The sequence below is a fragment of the Schistocerca nitens genome, chromosome 11 (genome assembly GCF_023898315.1).
Source record: "Schistocerca nitens isolate TAMUIC-IGC-003100 chromosome 11, iqSchNite1.1, whole genome shotgun sequence".
Classification (NCBI taxonomy): domain Eukaryota; kingdom Metazoa; phylum Arthropoda; class Insecta; order Orthoptera; family Acrididae; genus Schistocerca; species Schistocerca nitens.
Genome location: NC_064624.1, coordinates 173301824 through 173320699, shown reverse-complemented (window position 1 = coordinate 173320699; position 18876 = coordinate 173301824). Strand labels below are relative to the sequence as shown.

General features: G+C 41.5%; 1 protein-coding gene across 1 annotated transcript in view; it reads right to left on the bottom strand.

Moving 5' to 3' along the window:
- The window catches only part of LOC126212749 (uncharacterized), a 194605-nt gene that overhangs the window by 85799 nt on the left and 89930 nt on the right, over positions 1–18876 (bottom strand). Inside the window, exon 5 of the mRNA XM_049940157.1 lies at positions 12198–12272. Coding sequence (XP_049796114.1) covers positions 12198–12272 — 75 coding nt within the window. The remainder of the gene's footprint in view (positions 1–12197; positions 12273–18876) is intronic.

Genomic DNA, 18876 nt, shown 5'->3' with positions numbered 1-18876 from the left:
TTGTTTTCATTTGAAAAAAAGTGCTGCAGTCACATCGAATGCTTGTCGAGGCATATGGTGATCATGCTCTATCAGAAGCAACATGCAAAAGATGGTTTCAACGGTTCAGAAATAATGATTTTGATGTAAGAAATGAAGAATGTGGAAGACCACCAAAAAAGTTCGAAGACGTCGAATTGCAAGCAATATTGGATGAAGATGATACTTTGAGTCAGAAGCAAATGGCAGCAATGCTAAATGTTGCACAACAAACAATTTCTGACCGTTTGAAAGCTATGGGAAAGATCCAAAAGTGTGGAGATGGGTGCCACATGAATTGAATGAAAGACAGATGGAAAACCGAAAAAATATTGTCAAATTTTGCTTCAAAGACATGAAAGAAAATCAATTTTGCACCAAATTGTTACTGGCAATGAAAAATGGATTTATTTGAAGAATCCTAAATGGGAAAAATCGTGGGTTAATCCGGGACAACCGTCAACATCGACTGCAAAACCAGATCGATTCGGCAAGAAGACAATGCTCTGTGTTTGGTGGGATCAGAAAGGTGTGGTGTATCGTGAGCTTCTAGAACCTTGTGAAACTGTGAATACTAATCGCTACAGACAACAAACGATCAATTTGAACTATGCATTGATCGAAAAAAGACCAGAATGGGCCAGAACACGTGGAAAAGTAATTTTTTTTTACACGACAATGCACCTGCACACAAAGCAAAACTGGTTCAAGATACAATCAAAACACTCGGCTGGAAGCTGCTACCCCACCCACCGTATTAACCAGACTCGGCCCCTTCCAACTACCATTTGTTTTCACCGATGGGACACGCATCGGCTGAGGAACACTTCGATTCCTACGAAGAAGTCGAAAAATGGGTGTCCGATTGGTTTGCTTCAAAAGACGAACATTTCTATTGGCGTGGTGTCCACAAACTGCCAGAAAGGTGGTCAAAATGTATAGAAAGCAATGGTCAGTACTTAGAATAAATTTTGTTTTTACTTTTCAATTCAAAATTATGTTTCATTTTCACAAAAAAGGCTCATTTCATACCGGTACACCTGGTAAGACTGTGGGTGTGTGGATGGAATAGAAGGCTGTGTGATGTTAGAATGGGAACAGGAAAGAGGATAAGTGGATGATGGACAATGACTAATGAAGGTTGAGGCAAGAGGAGTACAGGAACATACGATATATTACAGGGAGAGTTCCCAACTGTGCCGTGCAGAAAAGCTGGGGTCAGTAGGAAGGATACAGATGGCACAAGCTGTGAAGCAGTCATCAAAATGAAGAACGTCGCAGCAGGCGGCGAGTTCGGCAACTGGGTGGTCCAGCTGTCCCTCGGCCACAGTTTGACAGAGAGCTCGTCAGCTGTCGTTACCTTGCAGAGTGAAGCACGGTGACTGCAGCTTAGCTTGTATATCACACGACTGGTTTCACAAGGAGCCCTGCCTTAAGTGGGATAGGACATGCCTGCGACAGGACTGGTGTAGTGTGAAATATGGTATCCCGGCTGAGATGCCAGTTGAAATATGCGCACTATTTTTATTTACTTACATCTGGCATATTTCGTGACAGTACCCTTTCTGTGAAATGTTTACAAGATGATATTTGTCTTGGCTTCAGTCGTCTAGTGGAAGTATGATTCCACAATGCAGTTTGGTCGGCTGCAGAAATGACCTGGTCCAATGTGTTTGCCTCATTTTTGGTGCTTCAAATACCATTTCTTCGAATGTGGTTTCTTCTTAAAGTTTTTATAAAAAAAGCAGAAATATAATTCATTTTTTCCTGTTCACTAGCAAATATTTATAACGGCGACCTGCACATTGTTCTACCGTCAACACACACCAAGAGTTCACTGCCGACTGACTACAATCAAAGATGACTCCAGTGTCAAAGACATTTTACACAACACACAACCTTCCACTTGTAATCAGTCTCTTTGATATTCTTCGTCACGTCTACTAATAGTAATCAATATGCTGTCACTCTCAAAAAATATAAGTAAATTAACATAAAATAAGGCAAATTACAATAAAAAAAAATTCTGACAATATGGTATCGACAAATCCGGTAGAAAACAACACATCTCCCAGACCCATTACAAGTGGTTGTGGGACAGACAGGTCTTGCATCTAGGTCTATTAAGCAGCTATTACACAACAATCCGCCGCGAACGGTACAGGTCTAGCACGACAGCCGCCCGGTGGAGAACAAGTGAAACTGTGAAAATTAGCAGACACATTATCCGCGAGCCAGAATAGAGAGCAGTTCTAAACTGACGTCAATCTGCACGGACGTACTAGGTAGTGATAACTCGTGCATGCACAGAAGGGGGTACCGCAGTGCTTTCTGCTTGTTATCCACTTATTGAGCAGTGCCTAGTAATAAATTTCAGACTTTCGTGTTGGGGATTTTCCACGTTTTTTTCCGTAAATAGGTTTTCATACGTGCAAAAAAATTTGCCAGTAGACTTTCTTTTATACTAGCTGTTTGTGACAGCATTTTTTCGCGTCTAAATTCAGGCGTACAGCAAGGAAAGGTGTCTGTATGTACCTGTTGTATCATAATACAATACAATGGCAATAATTTCTTTCTGAGTAATATGCATATAATGTTACACGGTGATTTTGATTTGTATCGTAATGCCTTAGCTTACAAAAGTTCACGTTTGATTTGATTGTATCTCTTGCTTTATTTCAGCATACCAGAAAAGAGAAACTGGCAGTGATGGCGAGAAAGTCTGTGCAGTTTCGCCCTGCGCAACAGACGAGGACTGCACAACTGAGTAGCATACTCCACACTGCATTTCATTTTCCAAACTTGGAAAAGTAACAGAAGTGCACTTTTAAGTTTTAGTCCTTTAAAGTGTTGCAAATTGCAGTGCATACACCCACAACTTTTGAAATGGTGGACTGTGCTATTCCGTGGCTAAAAGCCAGACTCGTAAAAGATTCTCCAGTCACCAGAAAACGTAATGTTACAATCAGCCTGCAAATTAACAGGGTATGTACCGATATTTTATCAGTGATCTAGGCTGGTATGACCACAAAACATATAAACATATGATTTAATTCTTACTTTCGAAAAGGTGATATAGTCTCCCTGAAGACTGTGTCTCACTAGCTAATTACATCTTCTAACATAAGCAGCAGCTTCTCGAAACAGGCCATGTCCATCCTCACGAAGTTTCAAAATTCTTGCGGATCTTTAGGCCTAATTTCTTTCATAAGCAATATAATCCTCTGCCTGTATTCATTGCTTTCAGCCAGGGTCGAACTCAACAACGTCTTGCTTTTCATTTTCATCCTTGTTCTGCCCTAATCCTAAGGTTTATTGTCACTGCCAGGGCAATAGCTCCAAAAACAAGTGGGTCCTCCATGTGCAAAATGTAAAATTAGAGATACATGTATCTGTGTAACCAAGGGTTGTAGTACAAAACTAACTGTAGAGTCTGTAATGCAGAACACTAGTAACCTACATAATAGTATAACAATTACTTCATAAATAATGATATACAAGGCTTTCTTATTAAATAGGAGCCTTGAGCTCATATAAATAATTTGAAGGAACGACATTTCAATATGTCACACGGTCCCCCTTGTGTTTCGTGCAGTAGAACGATCGGCTTTACAAGAGAGCAGACGGTTCTGTAGTGTTGTGGAATAGTAAAGAGTTGGAAACGTGGAATACTGTCAAAGTTTCGTTGCCTATGCCGAGAGCCAGAGGCAGTAGGTTAGCCAAGAGGTAAGAGGATTGCGCACGTATCGGAATGTGTCGTCACGCAGGGGCAATGGCCTGCTTACACACAATAGGTGAGAGAGAATTGCTCAGCACGCGGGTTTGTGTTAGACGGAGACTTTCGTAGAGTGTAGGACAGAGGTATAGCGTCAGCTGTACTGCATTTCACAACTGCGCGTAGGTCTGCCGTAACAACACGTAACTCTGTCGCAAGAACGCCTAAGGGGCAAGTACGACAGATGAATCAACACTATAAGTGGAGAGAATGCGTTCATTACAAACGAGCACGACTTCAGGACGTCGCTCGTGCTTCCTTTAAATACGCCAGCTTTGATAGCAACAAGGCACTCGCAGTTAGACTTGCAGTTAGACGTGTACTGTGTCGCTGCATAACGCTCAGCTCGGTGATCGACACATTAATCTTTATTAAAGAGATGTTGCAGTAACGGTGACCCATCCAGCAGCACACATGAGGGGACAGTACCAGCTCTGGTCCTCTCTGCTGCCGCTGTCAATCGTCGACCCAGGATTAGCAGACATCGTGGCAGACTCGCTCGCCACCAATGCTGATCACATCGGTGAGCCATCGACGAGATCGTGCGGGGCCTGGGCCCTGTGCATCTGCCGTCACGACCGGGTGAGCCGACGATGCTGGGGGACTGCAGTCCGTTCCACCCGTCCACTGGGTAGGCGAGCCACCAGCAGGAACAGGGAAGTTTTTAGAGTACACCCCGCACTACGAGAACGCTCTCGTGCCGACAGCGCCGGGACTCCAACCCGGAGCCTCCTATGCACAGCGGCATGCTGTCCCTCGTCGAGCCGGCCGGCCAGCCAGACGCCGCCAGCCACACATGGCCGAAGTCCACCGCTACGTCACAGGACGCGGCGCTGCGCTATCAAGACTGGTATGGCCCGGAGCTGGTGTCATCGCTACGAGTCAGAGAGGACTCGGGGAACGTCATCGATATCACCAAGCTTAGTCAGCCTGTGTTACTAGGACCACATTGTACTCGGCAGGAATAAAGGTGTTACGAATTAATAATGTTTCTTTGGCATTTCTGACGCGTCCACAGTCATTTCCTAGCATCCTGACAACTGGAGAGGTCACCGCTCGGCCTCCAGTCCACCGTAGGCGACCGGGACCACGCCTACAGTTCTATTTGCATTTTGCAAGTTATTACCGTATACTGTGCATGCGTGCCACATATATCCCACGAGGATGGTGTAATAGGTCTACGTGAACCACCACGTAGTTACAGATATGCTTGCTTGGGGGCTGGTGCACAGGTGTGCGGTTTATGTGCATCGTGTAATAGGGGCTTTACAGGAATATGAGCCACGAGGCAAGGACTCGGGAGCACGGTTTTTGTAAGCGTGGATGACAGGATATTGTGCACAGGTTCAATGGGCGGCAGAATACCACTGTGGGAGGGGTGGGGGGACAGTGGGTAGCACATTCCTCATTTCAGGCTTCAGTGTCCTCCATCCCCTCTCTGTTCCCATTCCAGCACTCCACAGCCTTCCATTGCACCAACATACCCACAGTCTTTTTACTTCTCTCCTTTTCGCTCCTTCCTGGCTGCATCTAGCTACCCTAACCTCTCCCCACCTCCTCCCTGTATGCCCCCACAAGCAGCACTTAACTGTCCCCCCACATTTATCCAGCTATCCACAACCTCCTCATTACACTCACCACTTAGACGGCTTCTCCTATCGTGCCTGTTGTTCACAGTCTGGCTTAGGCAGCCAGAGGTTGTTTGGGGGAGGACACAAGACAGCTAGGTAATCGGAATCATCAGATTAGGGAAGGACAGGGAAGGACGTCGGCCGTGCCCTTTCGAAGGAACCATCCCGGCATTTGCCTGGAGCGATTTAGGGTTCAAAAATTGTTCAAATGGCTCTGAGCACTATGGGACTTAACACCTGAGGTCATCAGTCCCCTAGACTTAGAACTACTTAAACCTGATTAACCTAAGGACATCACACACATCCATGCCCGAGGCAGGATTCGAACCTGTGACTGTAGCAGCAGCGCGGTTCCGGACTGAAGCACATACAACTGCTCGGCCACAATGGCCGGCACGATTTAGGGAAATCACGGAAAACCTAAATCAGGATGGCCAGGCGCGGGATTGAACCGTCGTCTTCCCAAATGCAAGTACAGTGTGCTAGCCACAGACAGTGGTCATGTATGTGTGTGTGTGTGTGGGGGGGGGGGGGTGTCCTCTATTTGAGAAGAAGGCCTGTTGGCTGAAAGCTTACATATTTAGCAGCCTTTCTGTTGTGCCTGTCTGTGACTCAACATCTCCTCTATATGGAGAGCAGCATCAATCCTTTACATAATATTGTCAGCAGAGAAGGTTAGTTGGATAATCAAAGGGTTGAGGCAATCTTTCCATGGAAATAAACATCTCACAGACACAGAAGTGTTTTCAAATATATAAAGTGGGCGACAAATCCCTTTACAAGTTAATACCGTAGTACAGTTAGACGTGTAGATAAAAACTATTAAAATCCAGTTCCTTACAGCATCGGACTTCCGTGTATAATACAGCTTCACACAGCTGATTAATTTACAAATGAGTTAAAGCATCAGATTTTTTACATTAAACTTGTACATGAGGAAAGTCTGGAAAAGATTTGAAATTATGCTTGAAGTTTGTTGGAAGTCAGTAAGTGCTCTCATTATGAAACACAGGATGAATATAAACTGGGTAATTCGTGCTCCATTTTAAGCAAAAGATGGTTTTTCACACATCTCAATGCTTATGATCTATTTCCATAACTGTGTCATACAAGGACATAATTTCACGGGTACATTTAGTGGTGTATGTGGATACTGTCTGAAAAATGTGTTGCAAACAGAGTTGGTAGTAAAGAAGTACTTAATCAAAATGTCATGTCTGATGCTGAAATTTTACTAAAAGGACAACAAAACTGTAGTAAGAGATGAACTTTTCTTCTTCCGCCATTTTGTGGTGGATGTCAGGGACAAGATATTTCGTGAAAGTTTTGAAATTACATGTAACATTTGTTGGAAGTTGCTAAGTTCTCTCATTCTCAAACACTGGAAGAATAGAGTCCATGTATTAGGTGTTGTCAATTGCATTGTCCCAAGACAACCATAGTTTCTCACTGTAATACTCATATTGTTCCGTTAACCCTTTCATGTAAGATGATACCTCTGAATGAGTAGGGTATGACATTTTAAATTTTTAAATTTGGTCATAACTACAAGAGACGTTGAAAATCAAACTTTCATTGGCCACGGAAGCCAATTAGATAGGTACTTTGGAACTGGTATAGAATTCCAGGTTTGTCACTTAGTAATATAAACTGATGTGACGAAAGTCATATACAGATGGCAGTACGAATGCATACTCAATGTATAAAAAGACAGTGCATTGGCAAAGATGTCATTTGTACTCGCGTGAAAAGTTCTCCGACGTAATTATGGCTACATGACAGGAATTAATAGGCTTTAAACGCGGAATGGTAGTTGCAGCTAGACACTTGGGACATTCTGTTTTGGAAATCATTTGGGAATTCAAAACATTTTGAAATCAACAACGTCAAGAGTGTGCCGAGAATACCATATTTCAGGCATTTACCTCTCACCGCAGACAATGCAGTGGCCGACGGCCTTCACTTAATGACTGAGGGTAGTGGCGTTTGCATAGAGTTGTCAGGGCTACCAGACAAGCAACACAGTGAAAAATAACTGCAGATATCAAATGTGGGACGTATGACAAACTTGTCCATCAGGACAGGGCTGCAAAATTTGGTGTCAACAGACTATGGCTGCAGATGACCCACGCGAGTGGCTTTTGCGAACAGCACGACATCCTCTGCAGCGCCTCTCCCGGGCTCGTGACCGCATCGGTTTGACCCTAGACGACTGGAAAACTGTCGCCCGAGTCCCGATTTCAGTTGATATGAGCTCGAATGTGGCACAGACACCACAAAATCGTGGACCCGAGTTGTCAAGAAGGTACTGTGTGCAAGCTCCTGGTGCAGGGTGTATAGGTGGACAAGGAAAAAAAGTTCCCGGATTTCCCGGTTAAAAACACACTTTCTCCCGGGTGAAAATACACTTTTTCCATGTTAAGTGACAGTATACTCCTCCTCGGCACTGTAAAAGTCATCAATCCTTTGAATGTTTATGGTTTTATGTACTGACGTAGAATTTCCTGACACTTTAGAAAACGAAACTCAGAGGGAAAAACACGTTTTGAAAGACCTTTGATGTGCAGCAACATGGTACGCTGCATACTTTCGTATTACGAAGGAACAAATTCGAATTCCACCGAACAACGCATGTCACTTTCCGAAGCATTGAAATCGAGATTGCGATGCACTTTTGTAAGCGTCATAGCTCATTCGTGTGATCTCGCCAGCTGATGATAAAATCAAATGGCTCCGAGCACTACGGGACTAAACATCGGAGGTCATCAATCCCCTAGAACTCAGAACTACTTCAACCTAACTAACCCAAGGAGAGTCAAACGCTTTGTGATTTAAGAAATTCATCATACATTCTCGCTCATAGTTCATCTTGCATAAAAGGAAATCTGCTTTGAATGAAACGCTTTTCAAACCACCATTCGCAATGTTTTCCCATGACCTGTTAGAAATAGGTTTGTTTCAGCAGTTCCCAGAGAGCACCAGGTAACTGGCGTCACCGCGCTTGCGCAGCTACGATGATGCAGGAAGCCCACATGTTCGTACTCGTAAAACATTTAAAGATCTTACATTATGTCATAAAAGAAACAAGACATCAAAAGATACTTCAAGAGTGTCAGGATTTCGCAAACCATACTAAAATGCACATCTGTATGTACATTTTCTTAGAGTACCAGTACTTATGTTTGGTTCTTTATTATAGCATAATGCCATATGCGCACTTGAAATGCAGCGAACAACTGAAACTAGCCAATAGTGTGTAGTTAAACACCACTTTCAAATAAATTGACTGCATCAGTAGAAAGGATTAATAAAAGCCAAATCTCTTTAGCAAACCAGCAAAAAATAACTTCATTGTTCTGTAAGGCGATTAATGCTTGACTGTCAGAAAGGTGGAAATAAAATCTGAAACTATTAACATATTTTAGCCTGCCGTAATTACGCGAATGTATTTTAATTCATTTGATTGCTCCCAGCCACAAAAATCTGTTTTGTTGTCATTTAACATGAGAGCAATAAACGAATAGGAAACAACAAAATCACTGAACGTAAACACGGGTCACGTGGCGATGACCCACCTCCCCACCACAGCTCAGACTGCTCTGTGCATCAGCCCCGGATCTACGATATTTCCGAACCGGGGCAATATTAAGTAGTGGCGCCCAGCCACACTTCTGTATCCAGAAGCGGGAGAAGACTACTCACACACGACTCAACTGCGCATGTGCAAGAGGCCGCCCGCAACTGCTCAAACAGTTGTCACGTCATACTCATCGGAGGCAATTTGTTGTTATAAAGCATTGTATAGTGTTCCTAAAGCCTTTGACACACTTTACTGTTGGCAGACACTTGTATGAGCACTGTTTTGTTGTTGTATACGACCCATTTCCTCTGCAACTTAAGTTTTATTTCCATTTTTCCCCCCTCCCATTCACGTTTTGTTGCTGCAGTATTATTCTGCAGTAGCGGGATACAATACTATCCTTTGTTAGAGTATCGGTTCTTACCAGCCAAAATCACAAAAATTTAACTGAAAACTAAAACAATGAAAAATTCCCGGAATTCTACACAATTCCCGGGTTTTATTCTGGATGAAAAGGTTCCCGGGTTTTTCCTGGTTTTATCCTGGATGAAAAAATTCCCGGGTCATATACACCCTGTGGTGGCACCATAAAGGTGCAGGCTGTGTTTACACAGAATGGACTGTATTCTCCGGTCCAACTGCACCGACCATTGACTGGAAATGGCTATATTCGGCTGCTTGGAAACCATTTGCAAACATTTCCAAAAGAATCTTTGTAAGACAATGTGCCATGTCACTGAGTCACAAATGTTTGCAACTGTTTTGAAGAATATTCTAGACAATCTGAGTGAACAGTTTGACAACCCAAATCGTCCAACATCGATCCCTTCGAACATTTACGGGGCACAATCTAGGTCGGTTCGTGCTCAAAATCCTGCAATGATAACACTTTTGCAGTTGAGGATGGCTATGGAAGCAGCATGGCTCAATATTTCTGCACGGGATTTCAAACAATTTCTCGAATTCGTGCCACATCGAACTGCAGCGCTACACCAGACTGAAGGAGGTCCGACTCGACATCAGGAAATATTCCGTGACTTTTGTCACCTCGGTATACATTGCAATCAATATAGGAACAACTTTTTTAAAATGGAATTATGCTTAATTACTGTACTATTCCAGACTGCCAAGATAAAAATTTCCCGCAATAAGCCAAATCTACCCAATTTGGTCAGGTGAGTTAAATTGTGGCAGACCTACATCTACATCTACATGGATACTCTGCAAATCACATTCAAGTGCCTGGCAGAGGGTTCATCGAACCACCTTCACAATCTCTATTATTCCAATCTCGTATAGCGCGCTGAAAGAACGAACACCTATATCTTTCCGTACGAGCTCTAATTTCCCTTATTTTATCGTGACGATCGTTTCTCTCTATGTAGGTCAGTGTCAACAAAATATTTTCGCATTCGGAGGAGAAAGTTGGTGACTGGAATTTCGTGAGAAGATTCTGTCACGACGAAAAGCGCCTTTCTTTTAATGATTTCCAGCCCAAATCCTGTATCATTTCTGTGACACTCTCTCCCATATTTCGCGATAATACAAGACGTGCTGCCTTTCTTTGAACATTTTCGATGTACTCCGTCAGACCTATCTGGTAAGGATCCGACACCTCGCAGCAGTATTCTAAAAGAGGACGGACAAGCATAGTGTAGGCAGTCCCCTTAGTATGTCTGTTACATTTTCGAAGTGTCATGCCAATAAAACGCGGTCTTTGGTTAGCCTTCCCCACAACATTTTCTATATGTTCCTTCCAATTTAAGCTGTTTGTAACTGTAATACCTAGGTATTTAGTTGAATTTATGGCTTTTAGATGAGACTGATTTATCGTGTAACCAAAGTTTAACGAGTTCCTTTTAGCACTCTTGTGGATGACCTCACACTTTTCGTTATTTAGGATCAACTGCCACTTTTCGCACCATTCAGATATTTGTTTTCTAAATCGTTTTGCAGTTTGTTTCAATCTGCTGATGACTTTATTAGTCGATAAACGACAGCGTCATCTGCAAACAACCAGGGACGGCTGCTCAGATTGTCTCCCAAATTGTTTATATAGATAAGGAACAGCAAAGGGCCCATAACACTACCTTGGGGGACGCCACAGATCACTTCTATTTTACTCGATGACTTTCCGTCAATTACTACAAACTGTGTCCTCTCTGACAGGAAGTCACTAATCCAGTCACATAACTGAGACGATATTCCACAAGCACGCAATTTCACTATGAGCCGCTTGTGTGGTACCGTGTCAAAAGCCCTCCGGAAATCCAGAAATACGGAATTGGTCTGAAATCCCCTGTCAATAGCACTCAACATTTCATGTGAATAAAGAGGTAGTTGTGTTTCACAGGAATGATGTTTTCTAAATCCTTGTTTACTGTGTGTCAACAGACCGTTTTCTTCGAGGTAATTCATAATGTTCGAACACAATATATGTTCCAAAACCCTTCTGCATATCAACGTTAATGATATGGGCCTGTAATTTAGTGGATTACTCCTACTGCCTTTCTTGAATATTGGTGTGACCTGTGCAACTTTCCAGTCTTCGGGTACGGATCTTTCGTCGAGCGAACAACTGCTTTCACTGTAGAGGAACATTTAGTGCTTTCTGCTTGGATTCACAAATGTCAAGACACAAAGAAGACGGTGACAGACATTTCGAAGGATTTCACTGACGTAAAATCGCCACCATCAGGACTGACGTTACCCAGACGGGAGAAGTAAACTTCTGCGAAGAAGTGTCTTCTCGGTGCAGAATATACTGGAAGGCATTCCCCTGAAACTTGTGCTGTTGTGATGGAATCACGTGAATGATCACCAATGAAGTGAAACTGTAAGTGGTCTGCAGAATTAGGCGACACACAATTAGGCGACACACAATCTACTATGCGAGACAACGCGTGGAGTCAGTTTGAAGGGGAGCTGAAGTCGTTTACAGGGTCAATTATCTTTTCGTGATCACAGAATACTGTGCTGAGATGCCGTAGCTGTACTCTAGATCTTCACCCAGGTTTCCCCTCAAATATTCTGCAATTCTCTGAGTCAAAGGCATCTTAATCTGCGAATCGTCTCTCTCGTAATTTGAGTATCAGAACAATATGTTTTTCCATCTAATTTATCAATACTTATGTCTATATACAAGTAGTAACATGAAGCATTACAGATATTTACGTGACGAGCAAGAAAATACCTGCGGTTCAGAAGGTGAGTCACATCTTGTGTCGTCTTCAAGAGGCTCCACTTTACACTCGACTCCTTCAAAAAACTGCAACAAAAAATGTTACACTTTAGTCTTCTTCCTCCAACAATACTCCATACACTACATACATAACAAAGACACAAACTGTTGAATGTATAACAGTTAAGTTTTGAAGGCAGAGAACTGATAACTGCAGAATCTGCTAAATTTCTGGGAGTCACCATAAACAAAAACTTGTCGTGGACTGATCATGTGGATTGTTTACTGAAGCAGTTAAATAGTTTTGTTTGTGCAATGAAGATTCTGGATAAAGTAACTGACTTAGCTGTTAGGAAAATTGTGCATCACGCATATTTTATATCAGTTGTAAGATTTGGCATAATTTATTGGGTAGTTAAGAAAGGAAGCCACCTCAGTGTGTTCAAGATACAGAAAAAAATTATCAGGGCTACGAATGGAGCAGACAACACACAATCGTGAAAACCTTTATTTGCAAGCCTCGACTTACTGATGATTCCTTCCATGTTTATTTATGAAACACTTCCCATTGAGTTAAAAAACCCACATCTTTTTGAGCAAAATTCATTTACACATGCTTATGAAGCAAGGCATAAACAAGATTACATGTTATCTTGCCACAGACTAACATTATTTGAAAATGCACCATATTACAGGGCTTTGAAGCTTAGCAATAAAATGTGTCAAAGTTGAAGGACTACGAGCTAGAGCTCACAGGTGCAAACACTGAAAAATATTTGAAAAGCAAATGCTACTACAGTGTAGATAATTTTATACACGAGGAAGACATGTAGGAGATGTTTTGTTTCCCCCCCCCCCTCCCCCTCCCCCTACATTACGTTCTATGTGTATGCTTAAGTTCCCTTTTAATGAAGGTAGATGTTTTCTTCATATGTATCTGTACTTATAAACTGTATGTCGTGTGAACTATGTATCTAAATTTGTAGATGTATAAATATATACTACTTTTATGAAAGTATGTGCTCTTTGAAGTATGTCCATATTCATAAACTAGAGAAACAAACATGAAAAATACTTAAAAAGAACAATTTCAAACCACTGTGGAAATTTTAAGAAAAAGGAAGAAATCCAACCCAATTAATCATCTTTTTATATTGTAATGTGCTTCTGGGAGCATCCATATGCTTTATTTTAATGTATCTTGTTTTAAGGTACACTTATGTAGGCACAGAATTATTAATTGATGAGTTACCAATGTTTCAATCAAATGATTGTATATAACATGTCACGTGACAATAAAGATTCTATTCTATTTGATTCTACATCTGGGGAATTACATTAACAACTATTATGAATACTAGTTGTACCCAGCTATCCATTGCTGTGGCCCAGTCTGTTTAGATAAAAAACTGCTAAACATGTACGAGAAGTAGATATACACCCTAATCTTCTCCTGCATCTCCTCTTCATGTCCATCTTCCCCTCCTCCCCCCCCCTCCCTGTCCATCACCTTCTCCTTCCCTCTATCTTCTCTTGCCCCATCTTTCCCCTTCTCTCTATCTGTCCCCTGCTGCCCCCCCCCCCCCCCCTCCCTCTGTCCATCTCTTCCTATCTGCTCTTTATGCCCACTTAAGTTAGGGGAGCACACATCTGAAAATCATCTCTCTCTCTCTCTCTCTCTCTCTCTCTCTCTCTCTCTCTCTCTCTCCCCACCCCCCTCCCCCGCCCCTTGAGCCTTGCTTATTGTTATTGCACATTCAGATACTGTAGTCAGTCTGAATGTTTAGTAGAGTCATGCAAAATCTGAAGTAAATCGATCAAGCACTTCTTGAGATTTTTGATAACTATGTCTCCCTATTACTTTTTGCCAAATGTGGTGTTTTCCAGTGCCAGATTTGGTGTTACTTTTTTTGCCAAATTTGATGTTAACTTTCTTTGCCCAATTCGGCATAATTTCTTACCAAATTCGTTCTATTTTTTGTCAAATGTGATTTTGCCAGTTTTAGTGCTCTTGTCAATGCTCTTTTTTTAATGCTAATTTCACTGTTTTTTTCACATTGGTGCTTTTTATGCCAATTTCTCTGTTTTTTATAATTTCTGTAGTTTTCTCCTTTTGGATTTATGTTTGCCAAATTCAGGGCCATTTATTTTTACCTAATTCAGTGTTATTTTTTTGTCAAAACAGGTTACATTTACTGCTACTTAATTTTTCCAAACTGTGTGTTTATTTTTGCCAGTTGTTTTTTGGCAAATTCGCTGATATTTTTGCTAGATTCAGTGTTATTTTTTAATAAATTCGGTGTCTTTTGCCAAATTTGGTATTATTTTTTCGTCATATTTGTTGTTTTTATGCCACACTTGGTCTTTGTTTCTTGCCAGTTTTGGGATTCCCTATAGCTTTGGTGTTTTTGTTTTTCCTTTTACTGTGTTTTTTTTTTCATTTTTCTGTGCTTTTTTTACCCCCTTACAGCATTAGTTTTGGCATCACATCATTGTTGTGTGGGAAATGATCATTCACTGTACACGAATCTCTGCCTTGAGGAAATAAGAAGTCACAATAAAATTTCAACATTCAATAATTAGCAGTTACAAAATTTGGCAAACTGCCAGGCTCAGATTTATAACTTTTTTTAGATGAGAAAATGACAAATTTCTCTATAATTTGTAAAACTCTGCGATTTGGTGACAATTTGTTAAAAATCGCCAATTTCACATTATCGTTTTCATGATATTTTCATCTCCCTACACAAACATAATATGTTGATGGCAGGGAATGTAAACCTCATAACTCCATTTTGTTAACTTATGCAGGTGAAGCAGAAACGATTTCTTAAAAAATAATATAAAGTGGCACAGAAAGTTGCTACATGTGTAACTGTATAGTGGAAGCCTAGTTACTGACAGATTAGAGAAATAAACACTTTCAAATCTTCCTTTGATTACGGAGTTATTGTTTACTTTAATTACAAGTTCTCACAGACAGATGGAGCTCTGGGATTTTCATTGACTACCATCGATATATTAAAAAATATTTATAGCCTATCTCTGTCTGAAACTTCATTAGTATAGTGTAAAATTTTAAGTTAATCAATCGAGAAAGTTTCGAGATTTTTGGTACATATTAATGTTTCTCACTTATATATTACATATGTTTTTAAAAAATAGGCATACAGAAAAATGTGCGCATGTGAATGCAACCTCATGCCAAAATTTCTAGTCAGCTGGCCAACTACTTTTTGAGTTTTGTGAACACAATCATATCCAGGCTGAATTTTTATATATAAAGACATACAGACTATGATAACCAGTGAGCTCTGATATGTGGGCCGATGCTTAGTAGTAAAGCACGTGTAAACAGAAATTGCCTGACATGTGAACTTTCCTTTGGAGTCTGTAAGTATCTACAACACACTTATTATTTTCGAACAGTTGCATTCTATAACAAAGGAAGTTCACATGTGATAAACAACAGACTGAATAAGTGAATGCTCCTTGTTCCCTTCATACTGACAGGTACATCAAAAACAGAGAGCAGAAACTTAACAATTTCCTGAAAGGCCGATAACCAGCTCAACAAGATAAATCCTCCGCATATGTGAGTGAATGCGGCCAAATGCCATTCACTCGCACTCAGCTACAAGTTACACTGGAGGAAACACTTGTTTGCTCCAGTGTAAGTCAGGCTGTCCTCTACCACGATTTGAGCTTCCAGGAACAGACAGCCTTTGAAACACAATGTCCTCAGATAGACAACTATCTTTCTTACTTGTGTGGCTCACAACCTGTTTTAAGACTTTCTAATTGAAGACATGAGGTTAGCTCACATGTCAGGTGTGTAAACTGTAAATGTCTTGAATAAGTGACTGACAAGTGGGAGTTCAGTTTAGTATCATGTTACTGTTGTTCACGAATATTGTGATATTTGGTTTGTGGGGCGCTCAACTGTGTGGTTATCAGCACCAGAACAAATTCCCAATCTTTTCACTCTCCAGTCTTGCCATTTTTCCCAAATGATGGGGAAATGATGAGGACATGACAAACACCCAGTTCCCAAGCAGAGAAAATCCCCAACCCGGTGGGAATCAAACCTGGGTCCCCGTGATCCAGAGGCAGCAATGTTATCCACTAGACAGTGAGCTGCAAACTGACGATGATAAGGGAAAGGATGAAACCTTGCACTGATGCATAAGCTATGTGACAACATTTGCCATTCCAGAGGAGTAATGTGTATCCCTACACCTTCGTATGGAAGCATGACATTTACACAAACATACAAAACAGGATGTCAAATGTAAAGGTACAGATATTAGTTATTAGCTTTATTTTTTATTTATCTTCAGCTCGGGATGCGATCACAGATACGTCCCGAGAGGAAATACCTGTTTGGGCACAGAAATAAATGTTCCACGTAGTGCAGGCCTGTCTTCAAGAAGAACAGAGTCCCAAAGCATAGGCATGTGAATAATGAAAGTCAGTTAACGAAATACATTGAAACAGTGTCTGTTACTCATTATGATTTGATATATTGAACCGAGAAGGCGTTAAATGCATTCTAGGTAATGTATGTTTTGTGAATAGAAGTCGTAAGTCATTAACTCAATGGGAATTTTGCAAGTTATTTCAGACAAATTTGGTGTAGCAAGTCTAAATTTTAATATAATAACAGGCAGAGCAGAGGTTTGAGAAACATCAAAAGGCGTAACCGATATACAAAAAAAAAAAGTGTGAAGATAAACGGCACAGCTACTCCTAAGGTTTGGAGTCGTGAAGAATACGACATAATGAGTCAGTCACGACTGGGAAGGAGCGCCTGGGCCCCGGCACGAATCCGCCCGGCGGACTTGTGTCGAGGTCCGGTGAGCCGGCCAGTCTCTGGATGGTTTTTAGGTGGTTTTCTATCTGCCACGGTGAATGCGGGCCGGTCCCCTTATTCTGCCTCAGCTACAATATGTCGTCGATTGCTGCACAAACAAGTTCTCCACATACGCGTACAGCACCATTACGATGCCACGCAAACATAGGGGTTACACTCGTCTGGTGCGAGACGTTACCTGTGGGGGTCCACCGGGGGGCCGAACCACACAATAACTTTGGGTTCGGTGTGGGGCGGCGGAGGGGTAAAATGGACTGCAGTTGTCGTCGTGGGGTTGCGGACCACTGCGGCTGCGGCGGGGACGGAGCCTCTCCATCATTTCTAGGCCCTCAGTTAACATACAATACAATATAGCAATGACTGATGAAGATTAAAACCACTAAAGTGAATACCAGAAACCCCAGAGTCTTGAAAGAATTGAACTGCAATGTATAAAACAGCCACGAACGTCTAATTACTTTGTAAATGAAAAATGTTTTGAATATCTGCCTTTAAACATTTAAGCAAGAAAAAGTTAAAGAAAGGTCTAAAACCATGCTTAAAGTTTGTCAGAAATTTCTAAGTGTTCTCATTATGAAACACTAGATGAATATAAACTAAGTAATTTGCATGCCATTTTAATAAAGAACTAGTTTTTCACACATTTAAATAATGGGTGTCTGGGAAGTAAGGACGAATATGAATTTTGACTGTTTTGTCAGAAGATGACTGGCAGCCGTGGTTTTTTCACGTTTCTTGTCTGGGATCCTTCTAATTAGTAGCCTAATAGCTGTTATGTGGTGAGCATTGTTGTTTGACATTTACTTTCGTTGTGGAGCAGATGACAACTAAGCAACATATCCAAGAGATAAGAAGTTATTACAAAAACAGTGAAAGTCCCACAGCAACCGTTTGTGAATTGCGTGAGACACTCGGGCGTAATGCAGCTCTATTCGAATCATCAGTTCAGAAGTTGGTCCAGAAGTTTGAGACCACACGTTCTATTTCAAATGCTGAGAAAATAGGGCAACCACATTCTGTTCGAACACGAGTAAATATTGCTGTCTACATCTACATCCACACTCCGCAAGCCACATGACAGTGTGTGGCGGAGGGTACTTTGAATCCCTCTATCTGTTCTCCCTTCTATTCCAGTCTCGTATTGTTCATGGGAAGAAAGATTGTTGGTATGCCTCTGTGTGGGCTCTAATCTCTCTGATTTTATCCTCATGGTCTCTTCGCGAGATATACGTAGGAGGGAGCAATATTCTGCTTGACTCCTCGGTGAAGGTATGTTCTCGAAACTTAAACAAATGCCCGTACCGAGCTACTGAGTGTCTCTCTTGCAGAGTCTTCCACTGGAGTTTATCTATCATCTCTGTAACGCTTTCGCAATTACTAATTGACCCTGTAACAAAGTGCGCTGCTCTCCGTTGGATCTTCTCTATCTCTTCTATCAACCCTACCTGGTACAGATCCCACACTGCTGAGCAATATTCAAGCGGTGGGCGAACAAGTGTACTGTAACCAACTTCCTTTGTTTTCAGATTGCATTTCCTTAGGATTCTTCCAATGAATCTCAGTCTGGCATCTGCTTTACCGACGACCAACTTTATATGATCATTCCATTTTAAATCACTCCTAATGCCTACTCCCAAATAATTTATGGAAGTAACTGCTTCCAATTGCCAACATGCTATATTGTAGGTAAATGATAAAGGATCTTTCTTTCTATGTATTCACAGCACATTACCCTTGTCTACATTGAGATTCAATTGCCATTCCCTGTACGATGCGTCAATTCATTGCAGATCCTCCTGCATTTCAGTACAGTTCTCT